The sequence below is a fragment of the Camelus ferus genome, chromosome 20 (genome assembly GCF_009834535.1).
Source record: "Camelus ferus isolate YT-003-E chromosome 20, BCGSAC_Cfer_1.0, whole genome shotgun sequence".
Taxonomy (NCBI): Eukaryota; Metazoa; Chordata; class Mammalia; order Artiodactyla; family Camelidae; genus Camelus; species Camelus ferus.
Genome location: NC_045715.1, coordinates 30,776,037 through 30,797,312, shown reverse-complemented (window position 1 = coordinate 30,797,312; position 21,276 = coordinate 30,776,037). Strand labels below are relative to the sequence as shown.

Genomic DNA, 21,276 nt, shown 5'->3' with positions numbered 1-21,276 from the left:
GAGTTTTTTCTTCCAGTACTTATTACAAAATGTATACTGAAATGTTTATCACTCAAGTGAGTAATTTTTTGATAGCACACTTGGCTAAGCAGTTTTTTTAACCTCTTTCATTTTAATAAAGGTCACTAAGTATAAACAGATCAGATTTACATAAAACAAATCAGAAATGTAAAGTTTCTATACTTTTTGAAGTAATTTATAAGTGCTTGCATTTCCCATGCATTCTGTAAGCTTATTTCTCTTTTTTACTTAGATGAATAATACTGCAGCCAGCCCCATGTCTACTGCCACTTCAAGTAGTGGAAGAGGTACAGGGAAGTCTATCAGCTTTGCAGCAGAATTGCAGAGTATGATGTAAGTACATCTCTCTCTCACTTATTACTATTTAAAGTTTATTCATGTTGATAAAAGACAACAGAAATAAGATTTATAAAACTTAACTTGGAAATTTGTACTTAATCAAGTAAAAATGGAATAGCCCGATAACATTTTAAACAACCATGTACAGAAGGGACAAATTGGTTAAAAATACTGCAATGATAATGTATTCAAAAAGTAAGTATTGGTTCATCTTTATAAAAGAATGAACAATCACAGAAACATTTTTGCTTTATTATCTGCCCAAATCTGTGTTATGGATTATTACTATTTTAGTTTTAGATAGAAAAAATTTTGAGAGTGATTATGTTCTTGGATAGTTGGAAATATTTTCCCAGAGTTCTCAGTTTTTCTCAAATGTCATAATAATCCAATGAGCCTAACTTAAATTTGTTTTCAGTTTTGATAATATGTGAAATCACTGTATTTCAGAACTTGAGAAAAAACATAGGACATCTTAAAAACACATTTAGTTTTTGAGAAATTGCAATCATTACTATTTCTTTCCTAAGCTCTTTTCAACTTGATTTCTGGCTTTTCATTAAGTGAGACTGCATGTCTTGATTTGATGAAAGGTAGTGTATTTATTGGAAATTTCTGCTGGCACACGTTAGTCTTTCTTTCTTACTGGTTCAGGAGACAATGTTTTGCATAAGGAGGACAACACATTAGAGGTCTTCTTTTCTTATGGATACATTATTCATGACATACCCAGCAGCTTGAAAAGAACGTTTCTGTTGAAGATTTAAGTGCCTTCCTCTTGTGGGTGTAAATTGATAGCCTTCATGGTGGGTTAACTCCACTGTGTGATGGTTGTTCAGAGGAAAAATGAGTTTGAGCGTATATCTAACAATTGCTTGGTGAAGATACTTTATTTTTTATTTTATTGTATTTTTGTTTGTTTGTTTGTAAGATACTTTAAACCAAATTGAAAACATTTAGGTGATAGATTCTCAAACTTTTTGGTCTTGGGATCCTAATTATAAAAAGCCTTAATCAGCGGTTTTGATGTTAATTCTGTCTATTAATATTTATTGCTTGGAGTTTAAAACTGAGAAATCAACTGTTTATTAATTTATTTAAAAAATAATAAACCTATTATATGTTAACATAAGTAATATATGCCCTGTAAAAATAATTATATTCTAAAACCAAAAACTGGTAACACATTTTGGTAGATAAGATGAGAATAAATGTGTTAATTTAGGAGCTGTAAGAGGTAAGGCTGTGTTTTAAATTATGGAAAATTTTAAGGGTTTCTGCTTGAATACACTTGTGTATCTAAGTTTTATCATTATAGTTTATAGCTTTATACTAAGATGCTTTTATGTTTTGCTATGTTAATTATGTTTAAAAATACTAGACATATTTTAGAATGTTTATACTAAAGTGAGGAAATTAATTTTCCTGTAGAGTTGATTCATTGATTTACTTTCTATTTTTAAAAACTCTTAATTTTGAAAGTTTCAAACTCATAAAATTATTGGAATAGTCTAGTGAACCCCATGCATCCATCATCAGACAAACAATAATTGTGTTTTTTTCAGTCTTTAACCTTTCCTCCTAGTCTTCATTTATTAATTTTTGGGGGGAGGGGGAGGTACTTAGATTTATTTGTTTAATGGAGATACTGGGCATTGAACCCAGGACCTCGTGCAAGCTAAGTGGGCACTCTACTACTGAGCTCTTTACCTCCCCCCCATTTACTTTTTTTTTCTAGATGTAATATTTTAAAGCAAATCCCAGATACCATATTTCAAATTCGGTGTTATATAGTAAAACAACATATTTATTAGTAAGTAAAAAAACATGCGCCATAGCAGAAGTCAGCAAACTATGGCCATCGGTCCATAGACTGGCTGCTTGTCTTTGAAAAAGATTTTCTTGGACCACAGTCACTCATCAATTATCTATTATCTTCTCTGCTTTCATGCTACATGGTGGAGTTGAGTATTTGTGACAGAGACCATATGGCCTGTAAAGCTGAAAATATTGACTCTATGGCCCTTTACAGAAAGTTTGATGAGCCCTTGTCTATGGAAACCGCCCTCCATAAGAGGAAAGCTGTATCTTCTTTTGTCATTTATACTTAGGAGAGGTTCTACTTAGTGCATTTGATAGACTGCAGGCCACTTAAGAAAACTGAGAAAAAATAAAAGCTAAATTCAGCACTTTCTTATTAAATACTTTTGCAAACATCTTCCCAGCTAATGTGCTTAAGCTGGATTCAGAATGTGAAAGTTATTGTTGGCCACAGCTTTGGAAGAAATGTACATTTTCCTTCTATTTCAGACCTCATAGAGAGGCCACTCCTAATAGTTACATTCATCATTTATGGTCTGAAGTTACTTTTTTTCTCCTTATGAATTGCTTCATAGAACAGGAAAATAGGGCCAGGATTAGGGGAATCCTTTTTAATTTACCAATATTTTCTATTGGTATAAGGTTTTCAGGCTTTTGATTATATAAAATTAGAATCAATATGCATTTGATCCTTGCTTATTTGATTTTAAATGAGAAATTGCAGACTTAAGTCTCTGTTTGTTTTATGTTGTAGGAATTTCATTCTGTGAATCTCTGCTTTTTTCTTTTCCTGCATTTTCACAGTTTTTCTGTTGCATTGTACTGCTCTGTTTTAATCCTGTGCTGCTGCTGTGTTCCCCACCCATTCACCACTAATGAGCTGTTTTTCTCTTGGCTCCCTGTCCTCTAAATAAGTAACAGTATTGTTGTGTCATTTCCAGGGGATGGTGTCACTGAAAGGGATCTAGTTGTTGAGCACAAATGAAATTGTCTTGATCTGCTATTAAATATAGACCTGGCAGCTAGTCTGTTCTCCTGTTAGAGCCTTGACAGGACTGACCATATTTCAAGAGTGGGTGATAAATACTGCTAGTGCAGCCTTCCTTAGGAAGTGCTTCTACAGATTTTAAACTAAAGGATGCGCAGTCAGACAGTTGCTACCAGGTTCTCAGCGCATCTAACTGAGCACATTTGCTGTATGCTCCTTATCATAGCTCTGTGAATAACACGTGCTGGAAAGTCCAGAGGCTTTTCATTTTTAAGTTACTGAACTGAAGTAGCCTGTGAGTTAGAAAGTGAAATCTTTTCAATCCACATTACAGGTATTTTGGCAGACTTCTTAAGAATTGAAATGCACTTCAAGGAATCTTCATTGGACTTTCTCTTATTTTACTCATTTATAAATTTCTTGCCTTGTTATATTGTACTTTTTCAGGTTTATAGCCCTGGTGATAATGTCAGGTTTCACTGTTTGGTAGTATTTAATAATTCTCATGTGACCAAATTTTTAAAAAAAAAGGATTTTGTTTGTATACTGCTTATATTTTATATGAATTTTTCTAAATGAAAATTTAATCCTTATTTAAAATCCACGGATTGAAAAAAATTTTCTAAATCAGTTTTCTTTTTGTACGATAAAATTCACTCCTTTAAGTGTGCTATTCTGCAAGTTTTACATTCTTAAAAATCAACATTATTGAGCCCTTATATGGGAGGGCCTAAATGCCTTCACAATAGTCTGGCAGTAGAGAAGGGATGTGGAGACCAATAATTGTCATGTAGTAGGATGTGAAAAATTCCATGGTAGTATCGAGGAGGGGGATATGAACTTCTGAGTGTAAACATCCTAGCTTTAGGTCTGTACCTGTAACTGCTTCCTGGAACGTCCACTGAGTAGTCTGTGAGCACTTTAAACTTAGTATGTCCAAAACTGAACTAAAAGTTTTCTCTGTAAGATTTGCTTCTTCTCTTAGGAATTTTTTTTGCAGGGGGAGGTAATTAGGTTTATTTATTTATTTAGTTTTTTGTAGGAGGTATGGGGATTGAACCCAGCACCTCGTGCATGCTAAGCATGCGCTCTACCTCTTGAGCTGTACCCTCCCCCCCCTTAGGAATTTTTGGGATAAATGGCAACAATCATTTATTCATTGCTACACGAGCCTAGGGCATGGTTGTGTGTGTGGAATGGTTATCACTTGGCTGTGATTTAGCATTATGAAGTTACAAGCTGTGAAAGAATATATTCCCAGTTCTGTCCTTTCCTTGATCTGACTTTAAAAGGACTTAATCTATAAATATTTGAATTAGTAATAGATATTTATTAAACTGACACAGGGTTCCTTCAAACAGTGAGTTTTCCTGGTGCATTTAAGATTTTCAGGAAACTGGAGGAAAGAAATTCTTAAAGATAAGAAGGTCTAACATTAGCAAATTATAGTTTCAGATGCTTTAATAATACCATACTAGTGAATGCTATTATGTGTACCAGGCACTCTCCTGAGTATTTCCATATACTATTTCATTTAATCATCACCCAACCCTATGAGGAGGATACCGGTATTCCCTTTCATAGATAAGGAAACTGAGACACAAAGGTAGTAACTCACCAAAAATTGCCATTACAGTAAGTGTAAAACCTCGATTTAAGCCAGGAAGTCTTAACTCCAGAGTTCATGCTCTTGACACATTATGTTAAACTACACTGCAATCAACAAAGCTCATTTTGATTTATAACATCTAGCTTGCAAATGAGCTTTTACCAACTTGTGTGTGACTAGTGTACTGTAATGAAGTAATAATGGGAAAGCTGAGTAATTGTTCAGTTAATTACTGTTATTAGTGATGAGGTCTAATTTTTATAATAAGTATTGCATTAGGTTGCTATGTTAAGTTGCTGTTCTCATATTATCATAGCATTTATTTCAGTTTCCTATACCTAACCACCAAATCTTTTTATGCAAGGCCATATCAGTAACCAAAAGCAAGTGTAATTTTTCATAGAAATTAAATACTGTATACTCCTTATTAGATACTTATTATTTGTGTTATTTCATAGTTTTGGATGTAAACATGGCCCTGTTGTTGAATATTGAAATGTCTATCCTACTTTTATATTTTATCACTGGTAAATAATATTTTAATTCTTGACATTTAAATTACATTAAAATTTATGGATAAACTTATCCTTGTACTTTTTTGTGAAATGCATCTGTTTGGAATGTTTTAAGGTATACATACACTGGTTTATAAATATAGTGATAATGAAGAAGATTTTCAAGTTGTAATATAAAATTGGTCACAGTCTTTCCTGAAAGTGAGAAAATGTGCAAAAGTTGATTGAGAATATACAGGCCCTGTGTAAGTGAAAGTTTATATACTTTTTGCCTTTCAGAAATGAAATAAGGTAATGTTTAAGTTGCTAGATCCAACTGAATTAAGTGCTTGCATTGAAAGAATGTATCTTATAAATGTGAGAAAATAAAATTTTCGGTTTACATTTAAATATCTCTATCAATTATTTTATGAAAAGAAAATACCTAGGCCTTTTATTTTAGGATAGCATGCATGTAATTACCAGAGGGAAAAAACATTTTGCTCAGTCTTAGAAATGAATTCTTGAAATTCAGGGAAATGGAGTCATTTTAACAATTTGGTGAGAAAATCCTTAGCTGTGTCGGGGAAAAACAGATAAAAATTTAGAAAAATGACCAATTTGTCATTCTAAGATTGCAGTGCTGTGTGGTTGCAAGTTATTACACCAGTCAGTGGGAGCATCTGTTTGGAACGAATTTCGTGACAGAAACAAGACCTACCTGATACTCAGTTATTCATTGACTTCACTGATCTTTAGTGTTAATATTTGTATGTTAAATATTATATGATTATATAATATACTGTGTTCCTGAGTGCTTCACTAGACCCTGCTGAAGGTGTTATGTAGCATATGGTTTTTGTGTTGTATTGACTTTCTAAAATCTGAAAACTTCTGAATTCTGAAATACATCTTTCAGATAAGGCATTGAGGATTTGTATCTATCTCACAGGGTGTACATGAAAACTAAATGAGATACCACATCAAAGCATATAGTTTTGTTCCTGGCACATAATAAACACTGTCTTGTTGTTATGATTGCATTTAGAAGAATAATTATCATCATCAACATGTTGATTTAGGAAGTTTATTATAAAAATGTTTCAAGTGCAGGGGGCAATGTTTGTAGTTTTATGGGCAGAAGTTTTATAGAGAAAAAAATTGATTTGTCTGTATAATAGTGTGCTGTTCAGTAGAACTTTCTGTAGTGATAGGAATTTCTGTTTCTACGCTCTCCAGTGTGATAGCCACTAACCACATGTAGTGAGCACATTAAATGAGCTAGGCAACTGAGCAATTGAATTTTGCATATTTTAATTAATTTAAATTTAAATAGCTACATGTAGCAAGTGGCTACCTTATTGGACAACATAGAAGAAATACAGCAAATATAAATAATACATGGAATACTACTTTTCTGGTATGCTTATATTTTTATTGAAACTGGAAAAATACATTTTAAATGTTATTATGATTTTACTTTGTATTTGATTTATTTTGTACTCTTAACGCTGTCATTGATTTACTTTTTTACTTTTTTTTTTTTTTTTTTTGCTTGTCATTGTCTTATAGTTCTTTAACGATTTGGGGATGTTGATTTTTGGTTACTTTGGCAGGTCCAGTTTGATTGGGAGAGGTTTAATATCACATTCATGTTCCATTTTGTAGACAGTCTGGATAATGTTGAGGTGTGTTTCTTAAAAATGTTCTTTTGTGAATTTACATAATATATTTATACTTAGTCTTTCTGAAAATCCTATGACTGTAACTCTGAATATATTGTATTGCACTTGATTATCATACCAGTGTGTGTAACCAAATGTATAACGTCATTGTGTGTTTTGGGCACTCGTTTTCAAATAACTAGATTTGCACAATTTCTGGTAGCTATAAAGTTAGCAGTATGTTATGTAGCATTTTGTCAGTTTATTTTTATTTTTAATATGCTGAGATTTTGAAAACTTATTTTTAAATGTATCAAGTTCGAGAATAATCTTTGAAAAATGTACTCGATAAAAATGGATTCTTCTATACTGAAAATATATCAGAAAGTGGTTAGTAGTTTTGGGTAGGAAATTAAAATTTCTTCTCTATGTGTTCATTCCCTCTTTACAATAAATTCTGTTGATGTAGAATGTAAACAGCTCTTAAAATTAGAACAATATGATTTTATAAAAGAGTAGTCAATTTTCAGTATAGCAGAATGGATCTTTTCGATTTTGACTATCTGTTGAGTCATAGGGTCCATGGCTGTTTTTAAGTTTGCTGAGGCACAGTTCTGATTCTCTCTAGATGTGAGACTGATAGCAGTTTTACATTACATCCAAAGAAATGGAAACTGACTTATTCTGTAATGTATTTTAATATGTCAACATACATATTAATATGTGCATGTACATATTTTTAGCATATTAAAATACATCACAAAAATATATATTAGTATGAGTATGCCTTGTGCAAATACATCTTTTTTTGACACATCTACATTTAAACAATCTTAAGTAAAACAGCATATGCCTTTTAAAAAATACTGTAGTAATTTGGTTTTCTAACCCTCATAACATTTTTCCCTAGGACAGAATAGAATTCACAAACCACTCTTCTAGGGAAGAGCAGTGAGAACTAACCCTTCATCTCTTATCTTCGACTAACTGCTTTCTTCCTGTTTGTCTTGAAAGAACCAGGTTATGACCAGTTTTTGCCATGGCTGATAGAGTGTTACTAACCTTTTGTATCTTTCTCTATATTACATGGGTTGGTAATGAGTGTTCAGTGGGGATAACGGTATACTAGTAATATGTTTCTGCCAGTTGTGGGTTAAATCAGACTCTTTGGGCTGGCCTGGCAATCAATTAATACTTATTTCTACAACAAAAATAACATTCTTTTTTGTGTGGAATTACTTCCAAATAGCCAAACTTGGAGTACAACCCATTTCTAAGTCAAACACTATTTTTTTATTCTGTGTTTTCCAACCTAGAATTTGGGATTAACAGTGTCCTTTGTGTCTGTAGTCCTTTAGAAGGATGTGAACAGAGATAATGTGTGTTTTTAATATACAGTATGTCTTCACAGATCTGGAATTTATAATAAAATAGAAATATTTTAAAGGCTAAATTAATATAAAGGACAGTAATGCCACATATAGGTGAGTGATTAAGATAACATGATACAGTGGAAAGGGAGCCAGAAAATCTTGGTTCACTTCTGTATTGGTAGATTTTATGTTAAGAACAAAATACCTGCTCCCTCCAAAAAAAAAAACAAAAACAAAAACAAAAAACGAAATAAGAAACCATGCAGATGTTATGGATAGGGGAGTTGCTGTATTAGTATTTTATTCAAAATGAAGTATCTTTTATATTAGAAGCAGTTCATATTGTTTTCTGAAAAGAAAAAAAAATCAGGAAATACAGAAAGATAATAAAGAATATTTTAAAGTAACTGAATTAGAGCACTGTAATGCTTTGGCATAATTCAGGTTTTTATTTATTACATATCATTAGCCCTTTTTCCCATGTCAGTAAATATATGGCATTACTTTTGTAGCTGCAATAGTTTGTATTCCATCATGATATCTTTAAGCAATCTTGTTAAATACATTTGGTTATTTCTGACTTTTCAGCTATACAGGTAGGATTTAATGAGCTTACTTTATATATAGAAATAGATCTCGCTCCCACCTTCCCTTCCCCCCTCTTTCCCTCCTGCCCTTCACCTGCTTCTCTCTTTCCCAAATCTGTATCTGTATCTTTGAGCATGTGACTGGATTCATTAGGAATAATTCCTTTAAGGTTTTTGATGACCTTCTATAAAGGCTTTAATGAGTTGTAATCCCTCCTATAGTATATGTATGCCTCGCCAATACTGAGTATTGGCGAGGCATACATATATAATATATACTATTTATATATACATTTATTTTATATGTTTATATTTATTTATATATAAATGTGATTTAATTTATGTATTTTAAGTATACATTATCATGAAAGAATTGTTCTAGTTTAGTTTTTAATTTAATTTTTAATCATTTAAACCTAAAAATTTAAAATAGTTATATGATAAAGAATTCTCCTATCCCTGTTGCCTGATTTTATTCATTCTCGGGTATTTTTTCGGGCTTTCTTTGTCCACGTTATAAACACATTTGAATATAATCTTATTTTTTCCTTTTTACACTTGGAGTTCCATTTTGTAGACATTCTTTTGTATTTTGTTTTTTAAAAAATGCACCTGGAGATCTCTGCATAGCAGTGTGCTTCAGAGAGAGAGAGAGAATATGTGTGTTTAATTTAAAGTTTTTCTAGCATTTTGTAGTTGAGTAACTGATGAATTCTGCAGCCTAAATAAACAAGGGACTCCTTTACTTTTCAAGGAAACTGAGGCAACTTCTAAATGAGTTACTTAAGTCACACAGATAAGCAAAAACAAGAAAATAAAAGCTATCTGTAACCTCTTACCAAGAGAGTCTGCTACCTTGAGGGGGTTGTGTGCATGCACATGCCTGACTTAATTTTTTTAAGTTGTTAGTAATTTGTAGTCACTACTGTGCTTTTTTTGGCATCCTGTTCCTTTACTGTGCTATTAGACAGTTATTTCATTGTGTGGATATCTATTGATTTTAATTCTGTTATTGAACCATTTGATTATTTCAAATTTTTCCACTGTTAGTAAAAATGATGTAATGAAATCTTAATACCTATTACCTCATATTATATATGAGAATTTTTGAGGCTTAAAAGCTTTTTTGATAGTAACTTCCTAATTTTTCCTCCAGGAAAGTTGGACTTTTTACATTTCAGTCCACAGTTATGAGAGTACCTCCCTTCCTCTCTGACATTTTAACAATGGAAATATTGTGCATTTCTTTGACTGCTTTACATTACAGCTTTCCTTTGACTACTGAGTTTGAAAATATTTTGGCCATTTATAGTTCTTCATTTGTGGATGTTTGTTCATATTCTTAGCACAGTTTTACCAAGTCCTGTGCTTTCCCATTGTTCATTAAGGGTTTTTAATATATTAAAGGCATCAAGCCTTTATTGATCATACATGGTAGTCTCCCCACAACCCCCCATACCCTCATCTTTTGTTTTCCCTAAGGTTTGTTTATAGTGATATCTTCTTAATACATGCGTTTTAATGTTTAATGTAGTTAAATCAGTCTTAAAATTCTTTATTGCCTCTACTTTGACTGAAAGTCCTACCCTCAGTTTTTGAACAAATCATCATGTACTCCTCATGTTTCAGGCTTTCAGTTTCTACAGTTTAATATTTAATCCATTGTTTTGTTGTATAGTGCCAGAGAGGGTTCTGAGTTAAAACAATTTTACTTTAAGTTGGTTTGCCAGTGGTCTCACCACCACAAATTATATAAACCTCCCTTTTCTCTCAGAATTGAAATGCTACCTTTATCAGATAAAAAATTATTGAATTTTCTGCTTTTGTCCATTGAATTGTCTATTCCTTTGCCAGCACTACATTACTTGAGTTATTATAGCTTCTTAATATGTTTTAATATTTGGTATTACAGTTTAAGGTCACCTGCATAACTTTTCTTTTTAAAATATTTCTTGTCTCTTTTCCTATTTTTATTCCTCCAGATGAATTTTTAGGAATCATTTTATCAAGTTCCAAGGCAAATTCTAAGTGCAAATTTTAAGCAGTTTCATTTTTCTTTTCTTTTTATGCTTTCTGCTCTATGCTCAAATTTCAGACATTGGTCTGTGTGATTCATTTTACTTTTAAAGTTGATTAATGAAATAATTTGACATTTAGAAAGTTTATTTGAAACAACACGGGATAGAAACTGACTAATGAGTGACTTGGTTAATAGCGTGTGATTAGAGACTCCGAAGAACGTCTCAGTTTTCCTTAATATTTGTTTTTCTTGCTTGAATGTAGACTTGTGCTGTGCCTGCAGTATGTTAACATCAGCCAGACTATCTCCTCAATTTTAAGTCATACAGTTATTGTCTTGCTTTTGAATGAAGAGCATGATTGGAAACAAAAGGCTAGTTTAGTTTTTTTATAGGTGTGTAAAACTATATTCCGACTAGTGGAATTACATACAAGGGAATCTATGCCATATTTGTCACAGAGAAATACGTATTTAATATATTTGTTTTATAAATGCATGAGCTAATCTAAGTGATCAAATGGATCTTATTTTGACCATTTTAATGGAAATATTTCTGTAGTTAATTTATTATAGCACATTTATGACTGTGTATGACAGGTACAATTTAATTTTTTTAAGTGAAATTTCATTGTATATATGAGGTATTGTAGTCCACTTGTACTGTATTGATGCCCTAGGACACCATAGAGGCATAAAGTGTGCTATACTCCTGTGATAAATAGTTCTACTTTGCTTTGCTGTTTGAATTTGTTTTTTTTTTTTTTTTGGTGGAGTTTTTAGGTTTTTTTCTCTCCTTTTCATCCGCTGATTTTTTTGCTGTCATTGTGCCATGATTCACCTCCCAGACCCCACTTTTTGACTGCTGCTTCCAGTCTACTATGGAGTAGTAAATTTATTAGATTGTACATAAAATAAGAGGTTGTACTCCAGGAAAGCATTACACTGTCTTCAGAGAAAGGTCGCTTGATCTTTGGTACAAAAACTTAATATCAATTTTGAGAGTTGAGTTCACTTATTACTTCTTAGTTCTGGTTTTTGGCTGTATTTTTAAATTTTTTAAATTTATTTATTTTTTAATTGAAATGCAGTCAGTTACGACGTGTTAATTTCTAGTGTATAGCACAATGTCCCAGTCATGCATATATATACACATATATTTGTTTTCATATTCTTTTTCATTAAAGGTTATTACAAGATATTGAATGTAGTTCCAAGCTACATTTTTAATAGCTAAAATTGTCAGATAGCAGGTCAAAGTTTATTTGTAAATCCTTTGGGAATCCCTAAATCTATTTTCTCAGTGAACAATGTTAAGAATTTTAGTTAGATTGCTGGGTTAGTTCAGTAAACACAATTTTTTTACCTGTAAAAAATAGTCTGGAGTAATATTTTCAGCTATGTGTAATTGTCATTCATACCATTCTGAAGTGGGCAAGACTGCTGGCTGGGATTGACAGGGACGTCGGGAAGCTTGAGAGCAGTGAAGATTTGTGATGGCAACAGTGGAGTTAGGGAGAGAAAGCTAATCAAGAATATGCTTAGTGTCGCCTAAGTTGTCAAGGGCCCCAGAGTTTATAACAGCGCTCTAACAGCAGGGCTGTATAGTTTTCTATAGCATAGCTCAGCTGCTGGGCGCAGGACTAGAAAAGAAAGATAATTGGATTGATTTAAGGATATGAAGGACAGATGTAACAAGAATATTGAAATTTGAGATGTTAGGAGTTCTGATCACTGAGACTAGGCTGGTGGGGCAGGATGGAATAGGAAGGTATGAAGGAGTTGATCAGTTTGTAGAAAAATGGGAGAAGGAGAAAGTTTAGAGATGTCAATGAAATATAAAATTAAGTGAAGCAGAAGAATTAGGTAAGAGCTGGAGGGCTAGAAAGTGTAGCAAAATAGAAACATCAGCTTGGACATCTCATCCTCCAAGAAGACTTCTCTGGCCTGTCCAGTCTTGTTAATTCCTTTCTGTGTGCTGGGGCACCTGGTACTCCACTGTTACAAATAAAGGTCTTTATTTTACTGTGTTCCAGGGATCTATATACGTGTCTATTTCTGTTCCCCACTGTAAGCTTTACGAGTACAGAGCTTGTTTTAATTTTCCTGTTTTACAGTACCTGGGACCTGTTAGGTGCCTAGGAGGTGTTGAATTTAATAGAATGCATGGGAAGTTGTGTGCATAGCCGGGTAGTATGGTTTAGGAAGACAGTCTCCGTGGGAGTTGCTAAAGTTGAGAAGAGGTTACAAATCTTCAGCACAGAAGAGGTAGGAATTAGGAGTGTGGGTAATCTATCTGCATACTCTGTGTCCATATTAGGAATTCAGATTACTGCTTTATTTTGGGCATTCCCTGATTTTTTTTAAGGTTTTGAACACATTGTTGTCACCGATCAGGTATTTATTTTGCTTTCTTATTAACTTTAGAACGGAAGTTTCACCATTCCCATGATTCCCTTACTATATTCACTTTAGATTCTTCTTCATCTTAGTTGCATAAAAAACATTTTTTGGTGTAATATTCTATATTTTGAGTGTCTCTGATTTACTTGAAACCTTTACTGCTTCCTTAGAAAATAAACTGTATATTGTGACTGGTTTGTAGAGGGAAGGATGGTCTGTTGGAGCATACAAATCTGAGTGAGTGCCATTAGTTCTCTTTTTTGTATTACTGTGAGGTCTTTATTATTTATAAAATTCAAATAAAAATATCCATTTCCCAGGTTTCTTATGTGGATTGAATCAGATTATGTAAGTCATTTACATAGGAGATAGGTAGGTGTTCAGTGCAAATCTCTATATAAATAAATGTCTTTTAAATTAGTTTGACTTTTATAAAGTGTTACAGACAGAATTGAACCTCAGCATATTTTTGTAGGACCACCTGTCTGCCTTTATTCAAAAACAGAGGAATCTGGGTAGTATCAGTTACTTAGACTTAGTGGAAAAATCTCATGATCTTTTTATTTACTCCTGCAGAAACTGAAGAGCAGAGAAGTAAGGTGATTTTCCTTAGAATGTGTAGTAGGTTAGTTTTTCGTTTGGGGCTATATACCTGGTCTTCTGTCAGCCCAGTTCACTTTCCCAGAGCTTGTCTGCTATAAATTAGTGTTTATTTGACTATTCCTCACTTGTTCTTCATTTTTTGAACCACCAGCACTGACTCAGTTCTATGTTTTACTTTTGTATTCGAGATGACACCACAATATTGGACTCACTTTAAAGTGAGGAGCGAGGTATATACTTGAAGTGTTTGTATTAATTCAGAGCATAACATCTTTATGTGCCTTCATTCCTGTGATCATCTATTATAAACTTCCCTGAAAATAAAAAGCCTTCATTCATTCACACATGCCTGGGATATCTAAATTTCCTGATTAGAACCTGACATTTAGCTGACAAAGAGAGCTTATCCTTAACATTTTTTTGTTGCTTTCATGTTTTATAAGCTTCCTTTAAAAGACATGGTGACCTAATAATGACCACATTTTAGCAGCCAGACATAATTTTTACAAAGTATTCTTTGGTTCGATCCTTCGGTTTGAAGTTAGTTTTTTTTTCTCTCTCTCTCATTTCAACTCCCAACCATTAGGCTAAAGAGGTGCCACCCAGTGTAGCCAGTATGTGAACTGTTTGTCTTTTATGAGGTAAGTAGCTTGAGCCTCCAATCCCCTGCTTCCTTTGTCGAGATAGTTTCCCTGTGATGCAAGCTGAATTAAATGATGTACGTGGTGATGCACATTCTGGTGCAAACTCCTTTTCTCATTGTGGACTTGTAGTGAACAGTTCTGAGACCATCATTTTTTGGCAGACCACATTTGCTCTATGGGATTATTGAGTGCTAATGCTTTTATTTATTCATTCAACAAAGTCCTGCTGAGTGCCTACTGTTTGCTAGACAGTCTTCTAGGATCTGGGGATATAGCAGTGAATAAAACAACAACAAAAAACCCCCCAGATCTCATGGAGCTTACATTTTAGTTCTGTTAGAAATACCATTTTTATTTCTCTTTTCTCAGGAGTTCTCTTGTTTTTGTAGTAAACTGTATTTTTGCAGTTTATGGTCTTACGCACTTGAACCAGTGACTTAATTCTGTGTATCTTTACATATAGAGGTAATACTACTTAAAAAAATTAATAATTTTTTATTTAATCAACTTAATTTTTTAGTTGACTTTCCCTTTTAGGTCAAGAATTGTATTATCCACAAATAATGGTTATTTCTTTTTTTAAATCAGAACTTCCAGAACATTAATAGCTAAGAGTGAGGGTAATGGATCTTTTTACTCTGATTTTAATGGAAATGTTTTTCTATTCACTAGTAAGTATGATATTGACTCTTGGTTTAAAATGGCTTAAATCACTCTGAGGAAGTAGTTTTATTTTTCTGGATTTATAAAGAAAATGAAAGGGAGTTAAGTTTTATCAGATGCCAAAAAGGATGCCTTTGAGATGATTATATGCTTTTTTCGCATTTGACCTACTAATGTGCTAGGTTAACAAAGTTTCTATCATTAAACTATGTTTACAGTCTTGTTGTGGAGGTTTATTATCATTTATAGATGAATTATATCTCTAAAATAAAGATTAATCTAGAGCCCATTTACACCTCTAAGGATTAACGTAGAACCCACTTGAATCTTTGACTTAATTGTGCATATCTTTACATATAGTGGGAATACTTCTATAATTACATTTTTGGCTCAGATCATTTTCTTTTTCCTGTGACTTAAAAAAACCTTTGAAAGCAGTACTTATATTTTTTGTCATTATCCAGTTTTACTCGAAGTTAGTGGTTCTGAAGCAAGGACCTTTTTATTTAGGAGGAGGTGCAGAGAAAGTTAATTTCTAATAAAAGAACAAACAGTGACAACATGAACTGATTATGCAGCATATGTGGATAGAACAGTGTAAGCAATCATTCTTTGGTTATCTGTCTATATTTCTGACACATGTGTTTGTCAGACTTTAGAGTATTTAGGAGACTATACTGCAATATTAGAATTTAATGGTGAAATATAAAGACTGGCAAATTGAATTGTGACGATCAGTGAAATAACCTATTGCTTATAAAGACTAAATCCTTTAATGTGATGGTTGTCATACTTCAGTGTGCATTAAAATCACCTCAGAGCCTTGTTAAACCCTAAGACTGCTGGGCCTCACCTACAGGCTTTTGATTCAGTAAATGTAGGGTGAGCCCAATAATTTGCATTTCTAGTAGATTCCCAGGTGATGCTGGTACGATGGTCTAGGGAACCACACTTTGAGAGCCAGCACACTAGTGTTCTCCAGTAGTGCTCCCAGTTCATCAGTAAATCGCTGATTTAATCACAGTTCTAGCAAGTGGTGATTAAAAGAAAACTCAGTGGGTAAACTAAAAGCCAAAAAGGAAATTAAACATTTTTCTTAATCTTTATTTTTAGTAGACTCATTAATGGAAGATCGAGGGACAAAATGTAGAAAATTACTATGATTCAGTCATTGTTACTTTAAATTTGTAGGGGTAGACTGAAATACTGGCAGTGGGATGTTCTTTTTTCTCCTTGTGCAGTTGTCCCCAGAAGTACTAAATTTCAGATTTAGATCTCACATTCATACGACAGTCAATAATATTTATAATCAAGATCTCACTCCTAATTACCTCCTCCCCCACAAAATGGATACATTTGCATAAATAAATAATTATAAATTGTGATAAGGATTATTAAAGAAAGTACAAGCTACTAGGAAATAGTGGAATGTGGGAACTTATTTAGGGAAAGCCTCTCTAAGGAAGTTCATTCAAACTGAAACTTGAAGAATAGGAGTTTTGGCAACACAAAGATTGACAGGAAAAGGGAAGACTCCTGCCATTACTAAATAGGCATTATGCACTAACATCTTTCCATATTTCATTTAATATATGAATTTCATTTAATATATGGCCTGTTAGTTGGGTAATATTATTCCTAGATTTTAGCTGAAACTGAGAATTAAAGAAGTTAAACAACTTCAAAAGTTACCTAGCTATTAAGTGGTAGAGCTGGAATTTCATTAGGTCCTTCTGACTCTACAGCCAAACTTTGAACTACTATGTTATATCAGGGAGATTCGAGAATATTTTCTTAATTATCAAATAACATGAGCTGCCTTCCTATTTTACTTTTTCTCATTTTTACACCAGGGCCCTGCTGTTTCTATAAATTAGCCTGGAGTAGGCCATTTACACACACACATACATACATATTTATATTTCTGTAACTTTAAAATAACTTTTTGTCATTGTAAAGGTAACACTTTTGAGAGATTCTGAAATCTCTCAAAGGACAAAAGATGGAAATAATTTCATTATCCAGAGATAACCACTTTGACATTTTATGTTTGATTATTTCAGTATTTAGGCATTTATTATTTTGAAAAATTGTAATCATACCTGGTATACAAAATTATTTATTGATAAATAGATCTGCACTGTTCAAATGAAATACCCATCTGTTTTTGGAATATTAATAATTTTGTGATAGTTTCATTCCATAATATATTGACTTTAGCCTTCATGTAGATGGCGAGAAGGAAGAGATTTCACGTATTTCATGAAGTCACTTTAAAGGCATTCTGTTATAGTCATCTCTGGGAGTCAAATTTGGTAAATCATTCTTCAACCTTGTTGCTCAGATGGAGTGAAGTTTTTATAAGAGATATTTATAATCTAATTTCTGGTCTGTTTTTCTCATTTTTAAAGAGTATAAATAGCTTTAAAGAATAAGCTGTAATCTTGACTTGTAGTTTACCATTCAAAATATTGTGCTAATAGTGTCACTAATTTTTTTATGCAATTGCTTTTCATTTATTGATCTTTATCCATTGCATGAAGTTAGCGTGTTTGTTTTGTGAATACAGAAAAAGAAACCATTTGGATTTCAGCCCTCTATTTAAAGGACAGTCCCACAGGAGTAAGTTTCTTTTATTTGACATCTTTTCCTCTAGCATGTATATACTCCTTTGCTTTTATAGACAGACCTCAAGGATGCCAGAAGAGTTTAAGAAGATGTGGAATGTAAGCCTTGCCACATTTTATGTTTATTGACCAATTTTTAAAAATATTAAAGGTCAGGTTTTGTTTTTATCAAACTTAACATCTTGCCTTTAATGATATATGCCTATTCCTTTTGGGTTTATTGTATGTCATAGTGATTTGTGTTGAGGTATTTTGTGTGCATCTACCTCCAAAAGATTTTAAATACAATTGCAGAACTTTACATTTGTTACTTGAGAAACAAGGAAACACATTTAAAAAAGAAAATTAGAACACCATTCCATACCAGCCACACATAAATCAGTGAAAGAAAATTCATTTTAAAAAACATGATAATCATTCACTGTAGTTTAATTTACCATAACTCTTATTTCTAAGCTGTTGAATGTAAATTGAGTTTAGATATTAGCCAGGTATCATATTATTCACACATAAGCCTTAAAATGATGTGTGTAAATAATTCTTTCATCTTAGCTTCTTTCTTTGGTAGTAAATTTTTATTGAAAAGGCTCCATTTTAAAAACATACAAAGTACCACTTTTTTCTTTTCTAGCCATAGAAGTTATTTTTAAGGTAGTTTTCCTTTTTTCTTATGTAGTATTTCTTTAACGTCTTTTTTCTGTACCTGTTATCCAATCCCTTTCTAATTTTTAAAAATATTTTGTTTAGACAATTGTTCATTCACCATTTCATCCACTTACTTATTCACTTATTCAAGAAATGATGATTTAATTCCTGTTATATGCTAGGTATTTGGCTAGATGATAGGGAAAGAAAGTTAGGGGAGGAGAAAGGGAATGGGAATTCTTTTGTACCCATTCATATATTAGGTATGAAGTATGACTTTTATAAGTGTCTTATTTCATGTGGTCATCACATGAGAAAGATTTTACCATTTCCGTTTTACAGATGAGGATTTAGGTTCAGAGAAATTAAGGATTTGCATAGAGAACGTAGTTTATAAGCAACAGAACTATGATTTGACTCCAGGGCTATCTGATTTTACACAGTGTTGCCTTTCTGCATGGGAAATAGGTAAATAAAATAAGTATCCTGCTTGTCTTCACAGAGTGTGCGTGTGGTTTAGCATGCCGCGTCACCGTGCTCTGTGAGGATGTCTGCAGGCCTGCCCGGGGAGAGGGTGAGGTTCTAGCTCTCTTCTCAGCCCTTCTCCCTTGCAACCAGAAAAGCTCCTTTAAAACTCCTTTTTTTTTATTGGGCTTTCTCATAGCATCCCATGTGAAAAAATGGATTTTGCAGTTAAAAAGAAAAAAGCTTTAGAGTCACTGATCTAGAAGAATTATCTATGTTTACATGTATGTTAAGAGAGAAACATTCTCATACAGAGACTGAGATGGAGAATGACAGAAGGTGGGTATGAGATAACAATGGAGATCAATATGTGAAAAGAGTTACAGATGTTCCACTCTGGCAGTACAGAGGTAGGTTACAGGGATTTTCAATTGGGAGTTTGAAAACTTGTTAAAATAAAGCCATTTGAGCTCTGTCTTCAAGGATGGGTAATGTTTGGCATTGTGGAAATCTGGAGGGAGGGTGGCAGTGAGGACAGGTGGGGAACAATGCAAGTGAGGGAAACAGCATAATCGAAGATCTAGAGGCAGAGATGAGGCACATGGGGCAAAAAGTTTAATGTGTCTGGAGGGAAACTTGATTGTAGGAAATACAGACAAAACTGGTGATTGGTGTCAGTAGGTGGCAAGCTTTGAATGCCAGACTAAGGAGTTTAGTCTTTTCCATAGATAGTGGGAAACCTTTAAAAGGCACTTGAAGTGATAAAGTTATGATATATGGTGATACTGATTAAGAAGTATTGGTTGTAAGCAGCGTGTAAGATGCATGGATTGGCTTTGGGAGGACTGATTGTGCTGTAATAGTCCAGGTGAGCAGTCATGGCATTGGGAATGAAGACTAGGGAAAGGATCATAAGTGGTAATGCAAAGGCTAGATCGTTAGTTCTGGGGGCTGTTGGAGTTAGTGCATTAGTTACCAAAGAAAATTCCAAGGTTTCTATTCTGGAGGAATGGGAAGCTGATGGTGCCAAGTGGCAAGTTTGAATGTTTATCATTTGTATCTTAGCTGATTCCAAAAAGATTTGATAAGCTCCTCAGGAGTTTATCATAATCGTTTATAATAGAATAGGACAGAAAAAATGAGAATCAAGATGAAGCTTAAAAGGAGTAAAGATGGAAAATCAGTACAAGAGGTAAAAATGCACAGAGATACATGTAATAAAGTCCCTCTCTGATTGCCGAGTTGGGGCAGAAGTTTTACTGTCAAGCTTCCTAGCAAATAGGAAGGCATAGTGTTGTACACTAGACTGTCTCAAAAGAAGCTGGAGTTGCAGTCCATGCTATAACACAAAGCAGTTATTAGGAATATAACATTTTTTGGTATTGAGGCCTATGAGAATTTTCTTGCCTGGAAGCCTGTGAGGACACTTAATTATGTAGTCAGCAGTATCCTTAACTGTATCACTGCTGCAAATATGAGTATTCAGTTGATTCTTAAAACATCTTTGACTTTGAGCTAAGGAAACAGTACTATTAAGTAAAGCCTATTTATTAAGAGGCTAATGGAAAGTCTGACCTCAAGATTAGTTGTTTCGCATTGTGCTTTCTGGAACAGTAGGCGTCTCATCATGGACCCCAGGTTCCTGTTCCCCTATTCCCACTTTAATCAGAGCAAGTCTGCCTTTATCTGTCATACAGATTGGGTTTGCATTTTAAAATTTGGTATTGGAACAGAGTGTTCCCTAGCTAAAAGAGTTTGAAACCACTGGCTTATAGAAGTGGTCTTCAAAGTAGACTTTAGGGAAAAAATATTGGCTTCCATTTATATATTTTTTCATACCTTAAATTTTCTATTTTCATGAATAATTTATAAGGTAAATAATATGTAGGAAAGATACCAGATATATATATAGATATATGTATGTATATATATGTATGTATATGTAATTTATAAACAAACAGTAGGGTGATTACATGTACATTTTATTGATAGGTTACTTTATAAGAAAGAGGAGACCCACTGAGCTAGAGGAATGCATAGACAGAGTAACTTTGAGATCATTTTTAATGAATGTTAAAAAGTTGAGTCTTCAGAGCTACTTGATTTGCTGAAAGTTTAAAAGTTTTATCCTTTGGTGAAATGCTGGCCAACCCATATCCTTTATTGCCATTTAAAGACAGAAGTGCATTCCTTTGGCATATTCAGGTTTAGACTTTTTTTTTTTTTAAATAGTACTAGATTGTAATAACTTACATATGATATACTTTAGGTTTTTATTAGGGCTTTGACATATTTTATCTCATTTAAATCTCA

General features: G+C 33.1%; 2 protein-coding genes across 4 annotated transcripts in view; one reads left to right on the top strand and one right to left on the bottom strand.

Moving 5' to 3' along the window:
- Positions 1 to 21,276, top strand: part of SUPT3H (SPT3 homolog, SAGA and STAGA complex component) — a 385,976-nt gene that overhangs the window by 12,365 nt on the left and 352,335 nt on the right. The window contains 1 exon segment of the mRNA XM_032463187.1: positions 254 to 354. Coding sequence (XP_032319078.1) covers positions 254 to 354 — 101 coding nt within the window.
- RUNX2 (RUNX family transcription factor 2) overlaps positions 1 to 21,276 on the bottom strand; it is a 222,535-nt gene that overhangs the window by 183,468 nt on the left and 17,791 nt on the right. The gene's annotated exons all lie outside the window — the stretch shown is intronic.